Raw genomic sequence first — 14,506 nt, forward strand, 5'->3', positions numbered from 1 at the left:
ACAGGGGAAAATACATCATTGTAGTCAATTCCCTCCTTCTGAGCGTACCCTTTAGCTACCAATCTTGCCTTGTAGCGAATATCCTTCTTGCTAGGAAATCCATCTTTCTTTGCGAATACCCACTTGCATCCGACTGCCCTTTTACCTTTCGGTAATTGCGCCAACTCCCAAGTATTGTTCTTCCGGAGAGACTGCATTTCTTCATCCATGGCGCTTTTCCATTTATCACTTTCTAAGCTTTGCATTGCTTCTTGATAAGTGATAGGAATATCATCAACAACGGGAAGGGCGTAGGCCACCATATCAGTAAATCGAGCAGGTTTACGAATTTCTCTCTGTGGCCTTGCAACTGCAACTGGTTCTGGTGTACTTAGTGGTTCTTAGGTCAGAACCTCTTCAACCTCTAATTCCTCCATTGTGGCTGGAGAATTAGACTTATTAATTGGGCAAATCTCCATCTGCTCAAACTCCACCTGTTTTGGAGTACACTCCACCTGCTGTGGAGTATTGCTCGTTTGAATATCTTTATCTGCTACCTTTTTCAATGTGGCAGATTCATCAAAGGTAACATCTCTGCTACAGATCATTTTCTTTGTGCTTAAGCACCAAAGACGAAATCCTTTCACTCCAGAAGTGATTCCCATAAAGAGAGCTTTCTTTGCCCTCGGATCTAACTTTGACTCCTTCACATGGTAATATGCAGTGGTTCCAAACACATGTAAGGAATCATAATCTGTAGCCGATTTTCCAGACCATACCTCCATAGGAGTTTTTCTTTCTAATGCAGATGATGGCAAACGATTAACAAGATGGCCAGCGTATGTCACAGCCTCAGCCCAAAATTGTTTGCCCAACCCAGCATTGGACAACATACATCAAACTTTCTCCAGCAATGTTCAATTCATACGCTCTGCCAATCCATTCTGCTGTGGTGTATCCCTAGCTGTGAAGTGTCGAACAATACCATACTCTTGGCACACATCGAAGAATGGATCACTTTTATATTCCCCTCCATTGTCCGTCCTAAGCCGCCTGATTTTCTTGCCAGTTTGGTTTTCGATCATAGTTTTCCATTTAAGAAAAAACTCTAAGCACTTCATCCTTAGTTCTCATGGTATACACCCAAACTCATCTGGAAAAGTCATCAACAAAAGTAACAAAGTAGTGTTTTCCTCCCAATGAAGGTGTCTTGGAAGGCCCCCACACATCTGAGTGAACATATTCCAAAATACCTTTTGTATTATGGATAGCAGTACCGAATTTCACTCTCTTTTGCTTTCCTAGAACACAATGCTCGCAAAAGTTTAATTTGCAAGCCTTTGCACCTTTCAACAATCCTTGCTTTGCTAGAATTTGCAAGGATTTTTCGCTGGCATGTCCCAACTTCATATGCCACAACTGCATTGAGTCCAATTCTTTGTTACCGGAAGCTGTAGCGACTGCTCCAATAACTGTACTACCTTGGTAGTAATACAAGTTATTTTTCCTAATGCCCTTCAATATCACAAGTGCGCCAGATGTCACTTTCAAAATCCCATCTCTCATAGTAACAACTGAACCATTGGATTCCAAGGCTCCCAATGAGATGAGATTTTTCTTCAAACTGGGCACGTACCGAACATCAGTCAGAACTCTGGTTGATCCATCTTGATTCTTTAATTGGATTGAACCTATCCCAACAGTTTTACAGGCATTGTCATTGCCCATATAAACAACTCCTCCATTTAGTTCTACTAAATCAGAGAACCACTCCCGGTTAGGGGACATATGATAGGTACAACCTGAATCCAATATCCACTCATCTGAATGGAACGACGATGATGATGCAACCAGTGATAGTTCAGAGTCACTAGTATCATGCTTAGCAACACAAGCATCTACAGCAGCTTTTCCCTTATTCTTCAGCTTTGGACAATTTTTCTTCCAGTGGCCTTTCTCATGACAAAAAGTACATTCATCTTTCCCGAGTCTGGACTTTGACTTTGATCTCCCCTTTTGAGTTTTCTTCCGAGTGTATGAACGACCTCGGACTACTAAAGCTTCTGTATCTCTGATTGAGTTTTTCTGTTTGTCCTTCTTTCTCTGTTCATAACTGTATAAGGCCGCACAGACTTCGCTCAGAGATATATCACTCCTGCCATGAAGTAGAGTAGTTTCTAGGAACTCAAACTCCTCAGGAAGTGACCCCAACAGCATCAAAGCCAAATCTTCATCTTTGAATGTCTCATCCATATTCAGCAAATCAGTGACTAACTGATTAAATTTGGTGATGTGATCATTCATTGTGGTACTTGGGACGTATGTGAAGCGAAATAGTCTTTTCTTCAAGTGGAGCTTATTTTGACTGTTTTTCTTCAAAAAATTTTCTTCAAGTGCCACCCACAACTTATTTGCAGAAGTCTCCTTTGAAAAGCATACCTCTGCTCTCGAGAAAGGCATGATCGAATTGTGCCACATGCCAACCGATTGATCGCCTTCCAATCTTTCTCCTGTACATCATCTGGTTTCTCTTCATCAATGGCAATGTCTAGACCCTGCTGAAAAAGGGCATCTAAAACCTCACTTTGCCACATACCAAAATTGCCCGTGCCATCAAAGATCTCCACGGCCAATCTTGTATTTGCAATTGTCGGTCTTGTCCACATGGACGATGTTGAAGCTCCTACACCGACCGTTTTCTCCATAATCTTTCAATATACCTAAGGAAATCTTTTCTGATGTGGAAGATCAGTTTAAACTGCAACCACAGAGCATACTACGATTAACCTTCGGCTCTTGATACCACTTGTAGTTCCAATAGGGTCGGAAGCGTGTAAATTATTGTACTAAAAAATCACACAAAGTTCAATTCCCAGGGAAGAGAGGTGGATCACAAGGATCTCTTAAATACCAAGTCTTTCCTTAGTCAGAATATTCCTTCTAACGTAATTTAATAGCACAATTAAATACTACTATTATACCCTCAAATATTGAAAGAAAAATAGGACAAAAAGAACACAAGAGTTTTAACGAGGTTCGGTAAATTATACCTACATCCTCGGGCTACTAAAACCAGATGATAACTTTACTATCTCCAAAATATTACAAACAAATAGAATTCCTTAAGAATTCTCAAATGGGAGAAGAGAGAAAACTAAGAGAGAAAGATTGGTTGGGATGAATTGAAATGAGAAATGAGAAGGCCTATTTATAGTTGAGGTTCAAGGACCAAACAATAAATAGCCCATTATCTCAAGGACCAAAAAAAAATTATCCCTTGCCACTTTTCCAAAGTTGGTGGTTGTCATTATTGATTGTCTCCCATTAATGTTAATGGCAACCATTATTAATTGTCTTCCATTAATGTTAACAACTTCAACTATTGCAAATGAATGTTACAAAATTAAAATTTACAAAAAAAATGGTTAATCAAGAAAATAAAATTAGGGTTTTTTTTATCAATTAGGTTATAAAATGAGAAAAATTCTACCGAAAATTTTTATAATTCCTTAAAAAAATAATTTATCCCTTTTTATCTCTTCGGTAATTTTCAAATAAAGTTTTAGTCTTTTTGTATATATCTATATATGAGATGATTTTATGTCTCATTCAAAACTTTACAAAATATCCCCTTGTTATATGGGTACATATCTTACCTTTTCAATAATTATCTTTTTCAATTTTTTCCATGTATTTTAGTTGATATCTAAATTAATTTGCATTACAATTTTCATTAAATTCATGATTTTTTTAAATCATTTTCACTATATATTTTTATATTTCCTCTATTTTTTCTCATTTTTCACAATAATTAAAAAAAATGTGAGAATGAACAAATATACAAATTCTAATTCAGTACAGTTTAATTAACATAAAATATTCTTATGTTGTAAGAAAACTTATACAGCCACTTATTGTTTTTTTATTACTTTGGTTTGACTAAAATAAAAATATATGTTTTATTATTATTATATATTTTTATCAAATAATTGGCTCTACGCATGAGATCTCCCAAAATGACCCTAAACAAGGCATGAGTTTCAACTATGTTTTATTTTTAATTTTTAAAATATAAAAAAATAGCATCACATAAAATCTAAATAAGGAATAATTTTTTTAGATATTATAAAGTTGTTTTCAAGATTTCATATACTAATACAGTATTCCTATAAAATAAAAGGAAAGCATGCCATGTGAATCACATGATGTGATTATTATTATTTCTTCCTTTTCACTCAAAATTAGCAAAAAGAAAATTATGGGCTGGAATTGAGGTTTTTCACGTTTCAATTCAGTGTTTGATGTTAATAAGTAAATTATTTTATCACTCTATTAATGGTTAATTGACGAAAAGATCAACATTTTAGAGAAGAAAAAAAAAACAATGTTGATCCATAAAAATAAATATATACTTCTAAATTTGTTATATATTTGAAATTATTATTAATTTTTTTATAAAAATGGATCAATATTCAAATAAAGCCCATGAAAAGCTTCAGAGAGTTTTGATTCTAATAAGCATAATGTCTATATAAGTTCAGACTCCTTAAGACTAAAAAGCTTATGTGGCACGGAAATGATTCGTAAATTTCTACACAACTTAACAAACATGCTTAAATTGTTATCGTCTTTATCCAGTATTGAGTAGTCAATAGATATGGACGATAAACAAGCCTTCCGAATCAACTATGAATACTAAACATTAATTTTATTCCCAAATAAGACCTCTCACTCTTTTATTTTGCCATTACCGTCTTCAATCTTTCATCAAATTTCCGTTGCAAATGATCTAATTATATTACTTATTTTAATATTTAATTTAGATCTGTGTATGGATCGGACTACTACTGCCACAATAAAATTTTTTTTATATAAAGTCTAAAGTAAAATGATTCACCTAAACAATTCTAATAATATGCTAAATCTAGCAAAACAATTATTATTTTTGTACACACAAATTGTATTATGAATTTGAATGTGAAACTCCAATCACCATTTTATAATTTTTTTACCTAAATTTATATTTTTAAAAAAAAATTAAAAAAGGATATGGAGTTTTGGATAAATTTGAAAAACAGACATAAAAAAAACAATTTAAATGATCCCACCTTTCCTATTAGATCGGTCTGAAAAACCGGAATTAAAACATATGCAAACAAAATCTTAAATTTAATTGTAAAATTAATAAAAAAAATCAAAATTCCGGTTTTTTCTTTATTATTTTCCCTATATAAGCACCCCTTTCTCGCCTTCTGTAACTCTCTCTCTTATACTATTTTCTCCTTCTTCACTCCTCTGTTTCAGAATCAAAATCTCTCTTTCTCGTCAATATGGCAGCAAATGGCGTTGTTTCTGACAAGAGCTTGATCGTCAGCTTCGGTGAGATGCTGATCGATTTTGTCCCCACTGTCTCCGGTGTTTCTCTAGCCGAAGCTCCCGGCTTCCTCAAAGCCCCTGGCGGTGCTCCGGCTAACGTGGCCATTGCTGTTGCTAGACTCGGAGGCAAAGCGTCATTTGTCGGAAAACTTGGAGACGACGAGTTTGGTCACATGCTGGCCGATATTCTCAAGCAAAACGGTGTCTCCGGTGACGGGATCTTGTTTGACCAAGGCGCTAGAACTGCTCTTGCCTTCGTTACGTTACGCGCCGACGGAGAGCGTGAGTTCATGTTCTATAGGAATCCTAGCGCCGATATGCTGTTGAAGCCGGAGGAGTTGAACCTTGATCTTATCAGATCTGTAAGTGATCTTATCATAGTCTTCCTTCAACTTAACAAATCTGTTAATTTCTTTTCTTTGATCTTTTTTATTTTGTTGTTTCTGCGTTTTCTCTTCTTTCTTTAATGTTGACTTGAAAGCAATAGCTTGAATGAAAAGGAGCGGTGGTTCTCACGCGCCAGAATGTGAGCGTTGCCTTTCAGTATTAAAAGATCCATCGGTTCTTTAGAGGACCCACGCACAGTATCTAAGCTCTGAAATATTTGTCTGTTTTTTTCTCGATCAATTTTCTCAAAATTCTGGCTTTGATATCGTCACCTGCCGTTGATGGAATGGCGGAATGTGGGAAATAAAAAACAAACAATTATTCTAGTTTGTCTATCAACTTCGGCGTGTAAAGTATTGTAATTATAGTGTAGATTTAGTTGTTCCTTAATTTGTAATTCTAGGTTTTTTATTTTGCATATCTTTCTAATTATTTGTGTTGCAGATTTTATTTTTCATATCTTTTTTATTCTCTATGTCAGAGATATCTGTCTAAGTTTTAAATCTGTGTTATTCTTTTAAGAGTTTAATGTGTTTTACTGCTTGGTGGGATATTATTTAGGGAAATTTTAAATTAAATTTTTAATTTTAATTTTTTTTTGCTTGCAGTCCAAGGTATTTCACTATGGATCAATAAGTTTGATCGTGGAGCCATGCAGATCAGCTCATTTAAAGGCAATGGAAGTAGCCAAAGGAGCTGGTGCATTGCTCTCATATGATCCAAACCTTCGCTTGCCACTTTGGCCTTCAGCTGATGAGGCTAGGAAACAGATTTTGTCCATTTGGGATAAGGCAGATATTGTCAAGGTTAGTGATGTCGAGCTCGAGTTCCTCACCGGTAGCAACAAAGTCGACGACGAAACTGCCATGAAACTTTGGCGACCTAACTTTACACTGCTCTTGGTCACCCTTGGTGAAAAGGGTAGCCGATACTACACCAAGGTATGCTTAAATTCAGCCCATCAGTCTCTGTGCATTCTTATTGGACAATCTTTATCTTATCTAACTCAGATAAAAGATTATATGAAAAAAGTTATAAAAAAATTTATCAGATACATTTATTAGATGCATTTTATATCTGAGTATAGTAACTTAATATTTGACTCTTAGTTGTCAGTGTGGGTGATGCATTTAATTTTTGCTGGTTGATAATTGGCTTTTTGGTTGAGATTTTTTTAGGTTTTGAATTGCTTGTGCTGGTATTGCTGATTATATATATATATATGCTTAAAGAGTTCTAATTGGTAAAAGTTAAAAACACTAAATTAGCATATATTAATTGATAGAATTATGTAATCTAATCATTTAAAAAATATATATTTTTCTTCACTCCATTGGAATTGATGTCCATTGAGTGATGCCAAAGGCTGAAAATAATTAATAAACTAAAGCTTTGGGTCCCTGTTCTGCAACTTGTGGGGTTTTTCTTTGGTTAATTATTATTATACAGGGTTGGTGGTAGGTGGTTTCTTCAACCTGAACTAAAATACTGTGTGCATTTGGGTATATCTAATTTCAGAAAAAAATGGTCCACCAATGACAGATTTCGATATTTTTTAGGTATGAAAATATAAGAAACAAAAACAATGTTTTATATTTTAAACTTTGGGCACGATTAAATGACATTTAGTGTATATATCAGATCTTGATAGAATCGATAATGATTAATGCGACGATTCTTGTTTCTTTTAAAATATCAGAATTTCCGTGGGGCAGTCGATGCTTTCCATGTCAATACCGTGGACACAACTGGCGCCGGTGACTCCTTTGTTGGTGCATTGCTATGCAAGATTGTTGAAAACCCAACCATTCTTGAGGTAAACCACATCTACATCTACGTCTATATATGCAATTTTGATTAAAATTTGTTCTAAAAATGGGTGGTTTTTCCTGAAATACTACAGGATGAAGCAAAATTAAGGGAAGTGTTGAAATTTGCAAATGCATGTGGAGCCATCACGACGACCAAAAAGGGAGCAATCCCTGCACTACCAACCGAGGCCGATGCCCTTGCCTTAATCAATGGAGCTTAGATTTTAAGCAACTTGAATAATTTGCACATTGTTTTGCCTCCCGTGATTATCCTTTCATTTCAAAGAGTTCTCAATTTATTCCCCTTTGATATGCGACCTTTGTTCCCCCAACGCCCAATTGCTTGTGTTCTAATGATGGAAAAGACTTTGTGGTTTTAAGCGTGTAGGAAATTCTTTTCCCTCTTTTATAATTTTGCAATGTGATTATCGAACTTGTTCTGTCATCATTTAAAGTTTAAACTGAACATCGAAGTAAATCTGAACATTATGCGTATTTTGATAAACGAATTTTGATTTTAAAATAGGTTTGATGAAATTTTATTCAAATATTACAAAAACAAATGCAAATGTTTGATACATAACGGCATTACCATCACCGCATCTCAAAATCTAAAGTTTGATTTTTTTTTTTTTTGTCATTTCAACTGTTGTTATATCCGCAACATATTTTTTTACACTAAAACATTTAAAATTGGTAAAACTACATTCAACTTCTCCCTTAAAATAAATTTACTTTTATGTGGGAAACAAAATATTCTCTCCAGTCCCTTTCTTAATTTTGAAAATAAAAAATAATTATAATTAATCACGATATTAATATTTTTTATTAGTTGTGTATAATTTTAGTTAGTGTAATAATAAATTTAGCTCTCTATATTTACCTATTTTGTTAATTTAGTTTTAATTCTAAAAAATTCAATAAAATTAATTTTAATTTACAAAAATATTGTGGATTAAATTTATTAAATCACGATCAAATTGATAAAATTTATAAATTAAATAATTAAATTTATTAATATACCAATTAAATTGATATAAAATTAACAAAAATTAAAATTAAACCTATTTAGTTATTCAATTTCAAAAATTTCAAAATTAAAAGGGATTAAATAATTTTTTTTTTTAGAAATGTATTTTTTCTGAAACAATGCGAGTGCATGTAAGTTTAACTGTCTATGTACCATGAAGCACAGACAAACATAATTCTGGCACTGCAAAGTACATTTCTGACATTCTTGGATGATCCTATTATTAATTTCAAGTGATTTTCATGTTTATCATTTCATTTAAAAAAACGAATTTTATTGACTGATAAAGTTCAACAATAGTTTTTTTTTTCTTTGAATGATTGCAGTGTAAACAAATTGTAAGATCTAAAACTAAAGAGATAGAAATAAAATTTACGTTCTTTTTGCCCAATTTATTTCAAATCCTTCGGTCACCGTTTTAATCAGTGGTTACCAATCTCACCAATGCAAGCTGAAGCCGGCCTCTGCCCACCGCCGCAAATCGGGATCGTCACCGGGCAACTCAAGCAATTATTCGCAAGGCTACCGCTTATCCTGAGGGCACTACTATTGAACTGCCGTGGAATCCGACCCGACAAGAAGTTATCATCCAAAAACAAGCTTTTCCACGGTCTCCCCAATCGCTGGCCGTACGCCACAGGTACCCGACCCGTCAATCCATTGTATGCTAAATTGATCTCCTGCAAGTTCTCAAAGTTCACCAAACTCACCGGCAAATGACCTTGCAAACGATTCCTTTGTGCATTCAACACTTGGAGCGGCGAGCCGCTCCCGAGATGAGTGTTCACCTCGATGGAAGCCAGTTGATTGAAGGAAACATTGAGTTGATTCAACTCGGGCAATGACAGAATCGATCTAGTAATAGAACCTGTAAACTTGTTATCACTTAAATCAATGTATCTTAACTCTTTAAGTGACCCCAACGATGTAATATGTCCTGAAAGTTGATTATGCGACAATGTTAATGATCTTAGTTTTGTAGGAAGCTTTGGTAAGTTTCCAACAAACATGTTGGATCCAAGGTCTAATGTCTGCAATTTCCATAAGCCATTAATGTCGGGAATTCTCCCTGAGAATTCATTGTTGGAGAAGCTTATGTGTGTTAACCTTCTTAACTCGGAAATCCTCGGTGGTATCGGACCAGAAAGGAGGTTTTCCGATAAGTCAATCGATTCAACGTTCCTCAATCCATTGATCCATCCAGCAATGCCACCGGTGAAGAAATTCCCTGAAAGAGAAATCTGGATTAGTTTCTTGAGATTCTTTAAGGTATCTGGTAATGGCCCTCTAAACTGGTTCCTGCTAAGATCAAGCGAGGTTAACTCAGTAAGGTTTCCTATATTGTGTGTCAAAAAACCATCATATCCAGCACTATCGAGCTCGATCGATATGATCCGGTTTGTTGAATTATCCCCAGGGTTTGAACACAAAATCCCCAGAAATTTAGCACCAGTACTATCACATGGATCAGCTGAGAAATCCCATGAACTGATATATGATGATGGTGGAATCATGTTGGGATCAATGGAACGCCTAAGTGCTTGAAGAGCTTCCGTATCTGATCTCAATGTTAGTGAATGAACAAATGTGAGAGTTAAAGCTAAAACCATTGCTAAAACAATGGAGGTTGAAGATGATGGTGAAAACCAGATATGGTAGTCCATGTCTTGTCTTTGGAGGAAAACTGGGTTTGAGGAATTGAATGGCGTAAGCGTGGGGATAAGGTATATAAATAATTAATATTAGAAGAAGATGATAAACAAAGGTACCCTTAACATCAGGTAGAAAGATAGTGAACTGGTTTTTTAAAGTTAGGCAGAGAACTCCATCTTTGTTCCTTTCAATCAACTTTCTATCAGTTATTACAAAAATTTTATAATCGGGACATGCGAAACTAGTGTGAAGGTCGAAAATGGGTTAACGCAATACTTCTTTTTATAGGTTTTTAGTATTTGAAAAGTATATAAAAGATTATATCAACATATCAATGTTTGAATATATGTCGGATACTTAAAAACAAAGGCAACATAGTAAAGCGTGATAAAATGAGTACGTGCATAAGTGTACTCAAACATATGAAACACTATAGTTTGGTCGAACTACTGACACACGAGTCTCGTTATCCAACTCAACCTAGATCAGGGACCGTGAAGAACTCGTCATCTTCATCCGGGGTTTCGATTCTAGGCTTCTTAAGAGCCATGGAATATTTGGTGGGTCGGTATAAGTTTGTACTGCTTGATTGCGATATCGGAAGTTGAGGAACTTCAGCTGCTGCTAAAGCCTCCTGTGGCAATTGATCACCAAAAAGACCGATGTCTGCTAGCCATTCAAGCTCTCCAAGCTCAGAGTGCTCTTTCTGCAACCAGAGAATCGGACATGGTATGATTGTTAGGTACGGATATATATCTAACTTGAGTACATCTTTGAATCATTCATTTATGTTTCTCACCTTGTTTAGAGATTGAATATCTGAAAGTTCTAACAGATCATCAACAGCCCATGGAGATGAAAAGCTCGAATGTTGTTGATGTGCAGGCATTTTCATTGAAGTCTGAGGTGCACTCTTGTTAGGTGGCTCCAACACATTGTTTTCAGTGTTTTTATTGCAACTCGAACTTAAGGCAACTCGGATTCCAGTGGCGAGGAACCTTTGATGGTTTGCAGCAAGGCTGCCGGCTGGATGGATCGGTTCGTCGCAATCCCGGCAGAAAAGAGCTCTGTCTTCAACACAAAAGATGAAAGCTGCTTTTTCCTGTATATCATATACATGTATAAGAGAATATGTTAAAATATTTATGAGAAAATGTTTAAGCTTGGGACCAAATTTGGCCAAATGAACTCAAGCAAGACACTTGTTAATTAATTGCCTTCCATTCCTAAGTTAATTTCACTCAAGTGCTATGAATATGTATTTGATACAAATATATTTAGTTTTTTTAAGTATTTTTCATATACTTTTAAGGATCATGCCTAATATAGTGTTGAATACATATATATCTCGTACTAATATGATCTTTTCTTTTAAAAACTTCTTCAAAACCAGTGATTATAAGATTACATGATATAAGCCAATTGATGATAAAATATTGTCAATATGTAAACAAAGCAGATCAATTGCATGACATGTAAATAGACAACTCAGTTAGATCAATAAGATTATAGGACACAAACCATGAAAAAACAACATTAAAGAAAATAGCCAATAAGATCTATACAATTGTAAGGAAATTACATAAACTAAACCAGAAAAGTGAAGGTTTAAAAGGGGAGGTACCTGGCATATATCACAAGGAGGAAGCTTGTTAGAAAGGCATTGAAGGAGAAGCCTTTGGTGTTTGCTAGCAAGCTTGTTAGCTGCATGAACTTCAATATCACATTTAGCACAAAGTGCAGCCTCATCTGCACAACATATCACTGTTGCTGGAGCTCTCTCACAAACATCACACTGGATTTTCATCTTTCTTTTTAACTTCTTTTTTTGTAAAACTTGATTCAATACACTGCTACTAGTTTTTAACCAATATATCTCCCTTTGTTTCACAAATTCAAGAGCCCATAGTTTAAAACCTCGAGAAAACGATGACAACCTAAAGCTTGGAACTAAACAAGATCTGGGTATACCTAAAAAAAAGTCTCCCGAGAAAAAAAAAATAGGGAGGAAAAAACGGAAAGAGAAAATAATCTTGGGAAAATATAGAAGAGAGAAACAGTGGAGGGAAATGTAGATGATGTGATGAACAGACACACAAGTAAGCAAACAAAGCTTAGAATCAAAACAGGATACAAGAGAGACGCAAGTGATTGGACGAGAATCCAGGAAACTGAAGATAAGGTATGGGAGATTTTGTGTAATCAAAAACAAGAAATTTGGTGAATACAACAAGGCAAAGAGTAGGGTCAATGAAACAGTAGTAGCATGTAGCTATGGGGAATGTGTGGTGAAGGATAGTGCAATGTGTTCATACGAACAACTAAAAACGCGTTTTGTGGTCACCCATTATTGTTGGATATTTTTAATTGGGGGGGTATGATTTTATGGTATGGTTTTATTTTATGTTTCAATAAAGGTGTACAAGTTGTTTCATGGACCATTGATTAGGTGAGTTTGAGATCTTTATGATCATCATGATTATGTAAATTGACTAAAATCTAGTGGTGTGCGTGGATGGTGAGAATGTGAAATGCATCGAATTTGGTTTGTTTTTAGGGTAAATTTCACTCAATGTCACTAAATTATTAATAAGTTTATATTTTGATCAATTAACTTTAAAAAGTTACAAAATAGTCATTGAATTATGTGAAAATTTTCATTTAAGTAATTAGGACGTTAAATTTGTTATTGTATAACATTTTCTATTTGTAACGTCTGCACCAATCGAAAACTCACATTCTCCTTCTCTTCTACAGTTCAATTTTCTTTTCATAATACAACTTTGAAAGTCATAAATTTACAAACTAAAATCCAAACAACTTTCTTCTCCGATCTCCAACACTAACCGCCAAATCAAATTGGATCTAAGATATGTTTTTCTACTTATTGATAGGGTATTATTCAGTGTACCGATTTCAAATCGTCGCTTGAGACTCACTAGTAGGATTTTCTTGAAAAAAAAATTAATAGTTCAATAATTTAAATAAAAATATCTAAATAGTTCAATGACTTAAATGGAATTTACTAATAAGTTAATAGCATTTAATGTAATTTACCCTTCTTTCTATCAAATTGTTCGATTAGGGAACCCATGTTTTAATAACCTCTAATGGAATAGGAAAGAGGACATTAAATTAGTCTTGAAAGACAAACCTCTATACTGCCTTGGGTTTTCGTTAGATTAATGTTTAAGTTGTATATTTAATTTTTATTTTTAAATTTGATTATTTTAATTTTATATATTTAAGGTTTTGAAAATTAAATTTTAACTCAATAACGAGAATTTCTTTTAAATATTATCTCAGACGTATAAATTTTAATAAAAACTAAATTAGAGTATCATAATTAAATATAAATTTTACATATAATACAGAAATTAATGGCATATTTATTAATATATTAATGAATAAAATAATGATGTTGTGAAAAATGAAATAAATAAAATAAAGAACACACAAATTTTACGTGGAAACCCTTTCGGGAAAAAACCAAGGGCAGAGGAGAAGAAAATTCACTATGTCGAAAAATTTGAATCAAATACAAGAGGAATAGACTATATCTATTTATAGGCTTGCAAAGCCATATTCTAGTAGGATTGAAACACATTATCCTAATCAATATAAAATAGATGGAGTTTAATAAGGTTTAAAAACCTTATTCTAAAATAAAATAAAAGAAGTCTAGTTCTATATGGATTTTATTTTTATTTTGTTTTCCATCGTATTTTATTTAAATAAGAATTTGGGTCACTTAATTCTAACAATCTCCACCTTGACACAAATTCTCAATGAACAAGTTCTTCATCGCGAACTTTCAATAAACAAGTTCTCCACCTCTTCCATAAAACCCCTTAAGGGTTTAACTTCAACAATGAACACCAACCAAGTCTAAGCAATGCTCAATCTTGGTTATAGGAAGTGACTTAGTCATCATATCTGTAGGATTTTCATGAGTACTAATTTTGCTCACAACAATATCACCACGAGCAATAATATCACGAACAAAATGATAGCGAATATCAATGTGTTTTGTTTTCTCATGAAACATTTGATCTTTTGTAAGAAAGATGGCACTCTGACTGTCAAAAAATACTTTGCTGATTTGAAGGTCTTCATTGAGTTCACTAAATAGTCCCTTCAACCAAATAGCTTCTTTACAAGCCTCAGTAATCGCCATGTACTCAGCTTCAGTGGTAGACAAAGCGACTGTAGTTTGCAAAGTGGCTTTCCAACTAATTGCACAACCTCCGATTGTAAAGACGTAACCTGT

General features: G+C 34.2%; 3 protein-coding genes across 3 annotated transcripts; 1 reads left to right on the forward strand and 2 right to left on the reverse strand.

Moving 5' to 3' along the window:
- The first annotated feature begins 5,248 nt into the window (after positions 1-5,248).
- Positions 5,249-7,933, forward strand: LOC107957180 (probable fructokinase-4). Its single transcript, NM_001327651.2, has 4 exons — positions 5,249-5,717; positions 6,351-6,683; positions 7,442-7,558; positions 7,646-7,933. Exons 1-4 carry the CDS (start codon positions 5,310-5,312, stop codon positions 7,772-7,774), a joined length of 987 nt encoding a protein of 328 aa, NP_001314580.2. The 5' UTR covers positions 5,249-5,309; the 3' UTR covers positions 7,775-7,933.
- Positions 7,934-8,835: 902 nt separating this feature from the next.
- Positions 8,836-12,600, reverse strand: LOC107957181 (B-box zinc finger protein 24). Its single transcript, XM_016892628.2, has 3 exons — positions 11,861-12,600; positions 11,036-11,338; positions 8,836-10,942 (listed from the first exon to the last, which is right to left on the reverse strand). The coding sequence occupies exons 1-3, from the start codon at positions 12,041-12,043 to the stop codon at positions 10,712-10,714; spliced, it is 717 nt and encodes a 238-aa protein (XP_016748117.1). The 5' UTR covers positions 12,044-12,600; the 3' UTR covers positions 8,836-10,711.
- Positions 9,006-10,247, reverse strand: LOC107960507 (receptor-like protein kinase HSL1). Its single transcript, XM_016896847.2, has one exon. The coding sequence runs from the start codon at positions 10,245-10,247 to the stop codon at positions 9,006-9,008; it is 1,242 nt and encodes a 413-aa protein (XP_016752336.1).
- Positions 12,601-14,506: the final 1,906 nt, after the last annotated feature.

Source organism: Gossypium hirsutum, chromosome A09 (assembly GCF_007990345.1).
Source record: "Gossypium hirsutum isolate 1008001.06 chromosome A09, Gossypium_hirsutum_v2.1, whole genome shotgun sequence".
Classification (NCBI taxonomy): Eukaryota; Viridiplantae; Streptophyta; class Magnoliopsida; order Malvales; family Malvaceae; genus Gossypium; species Gossypium hirsutum.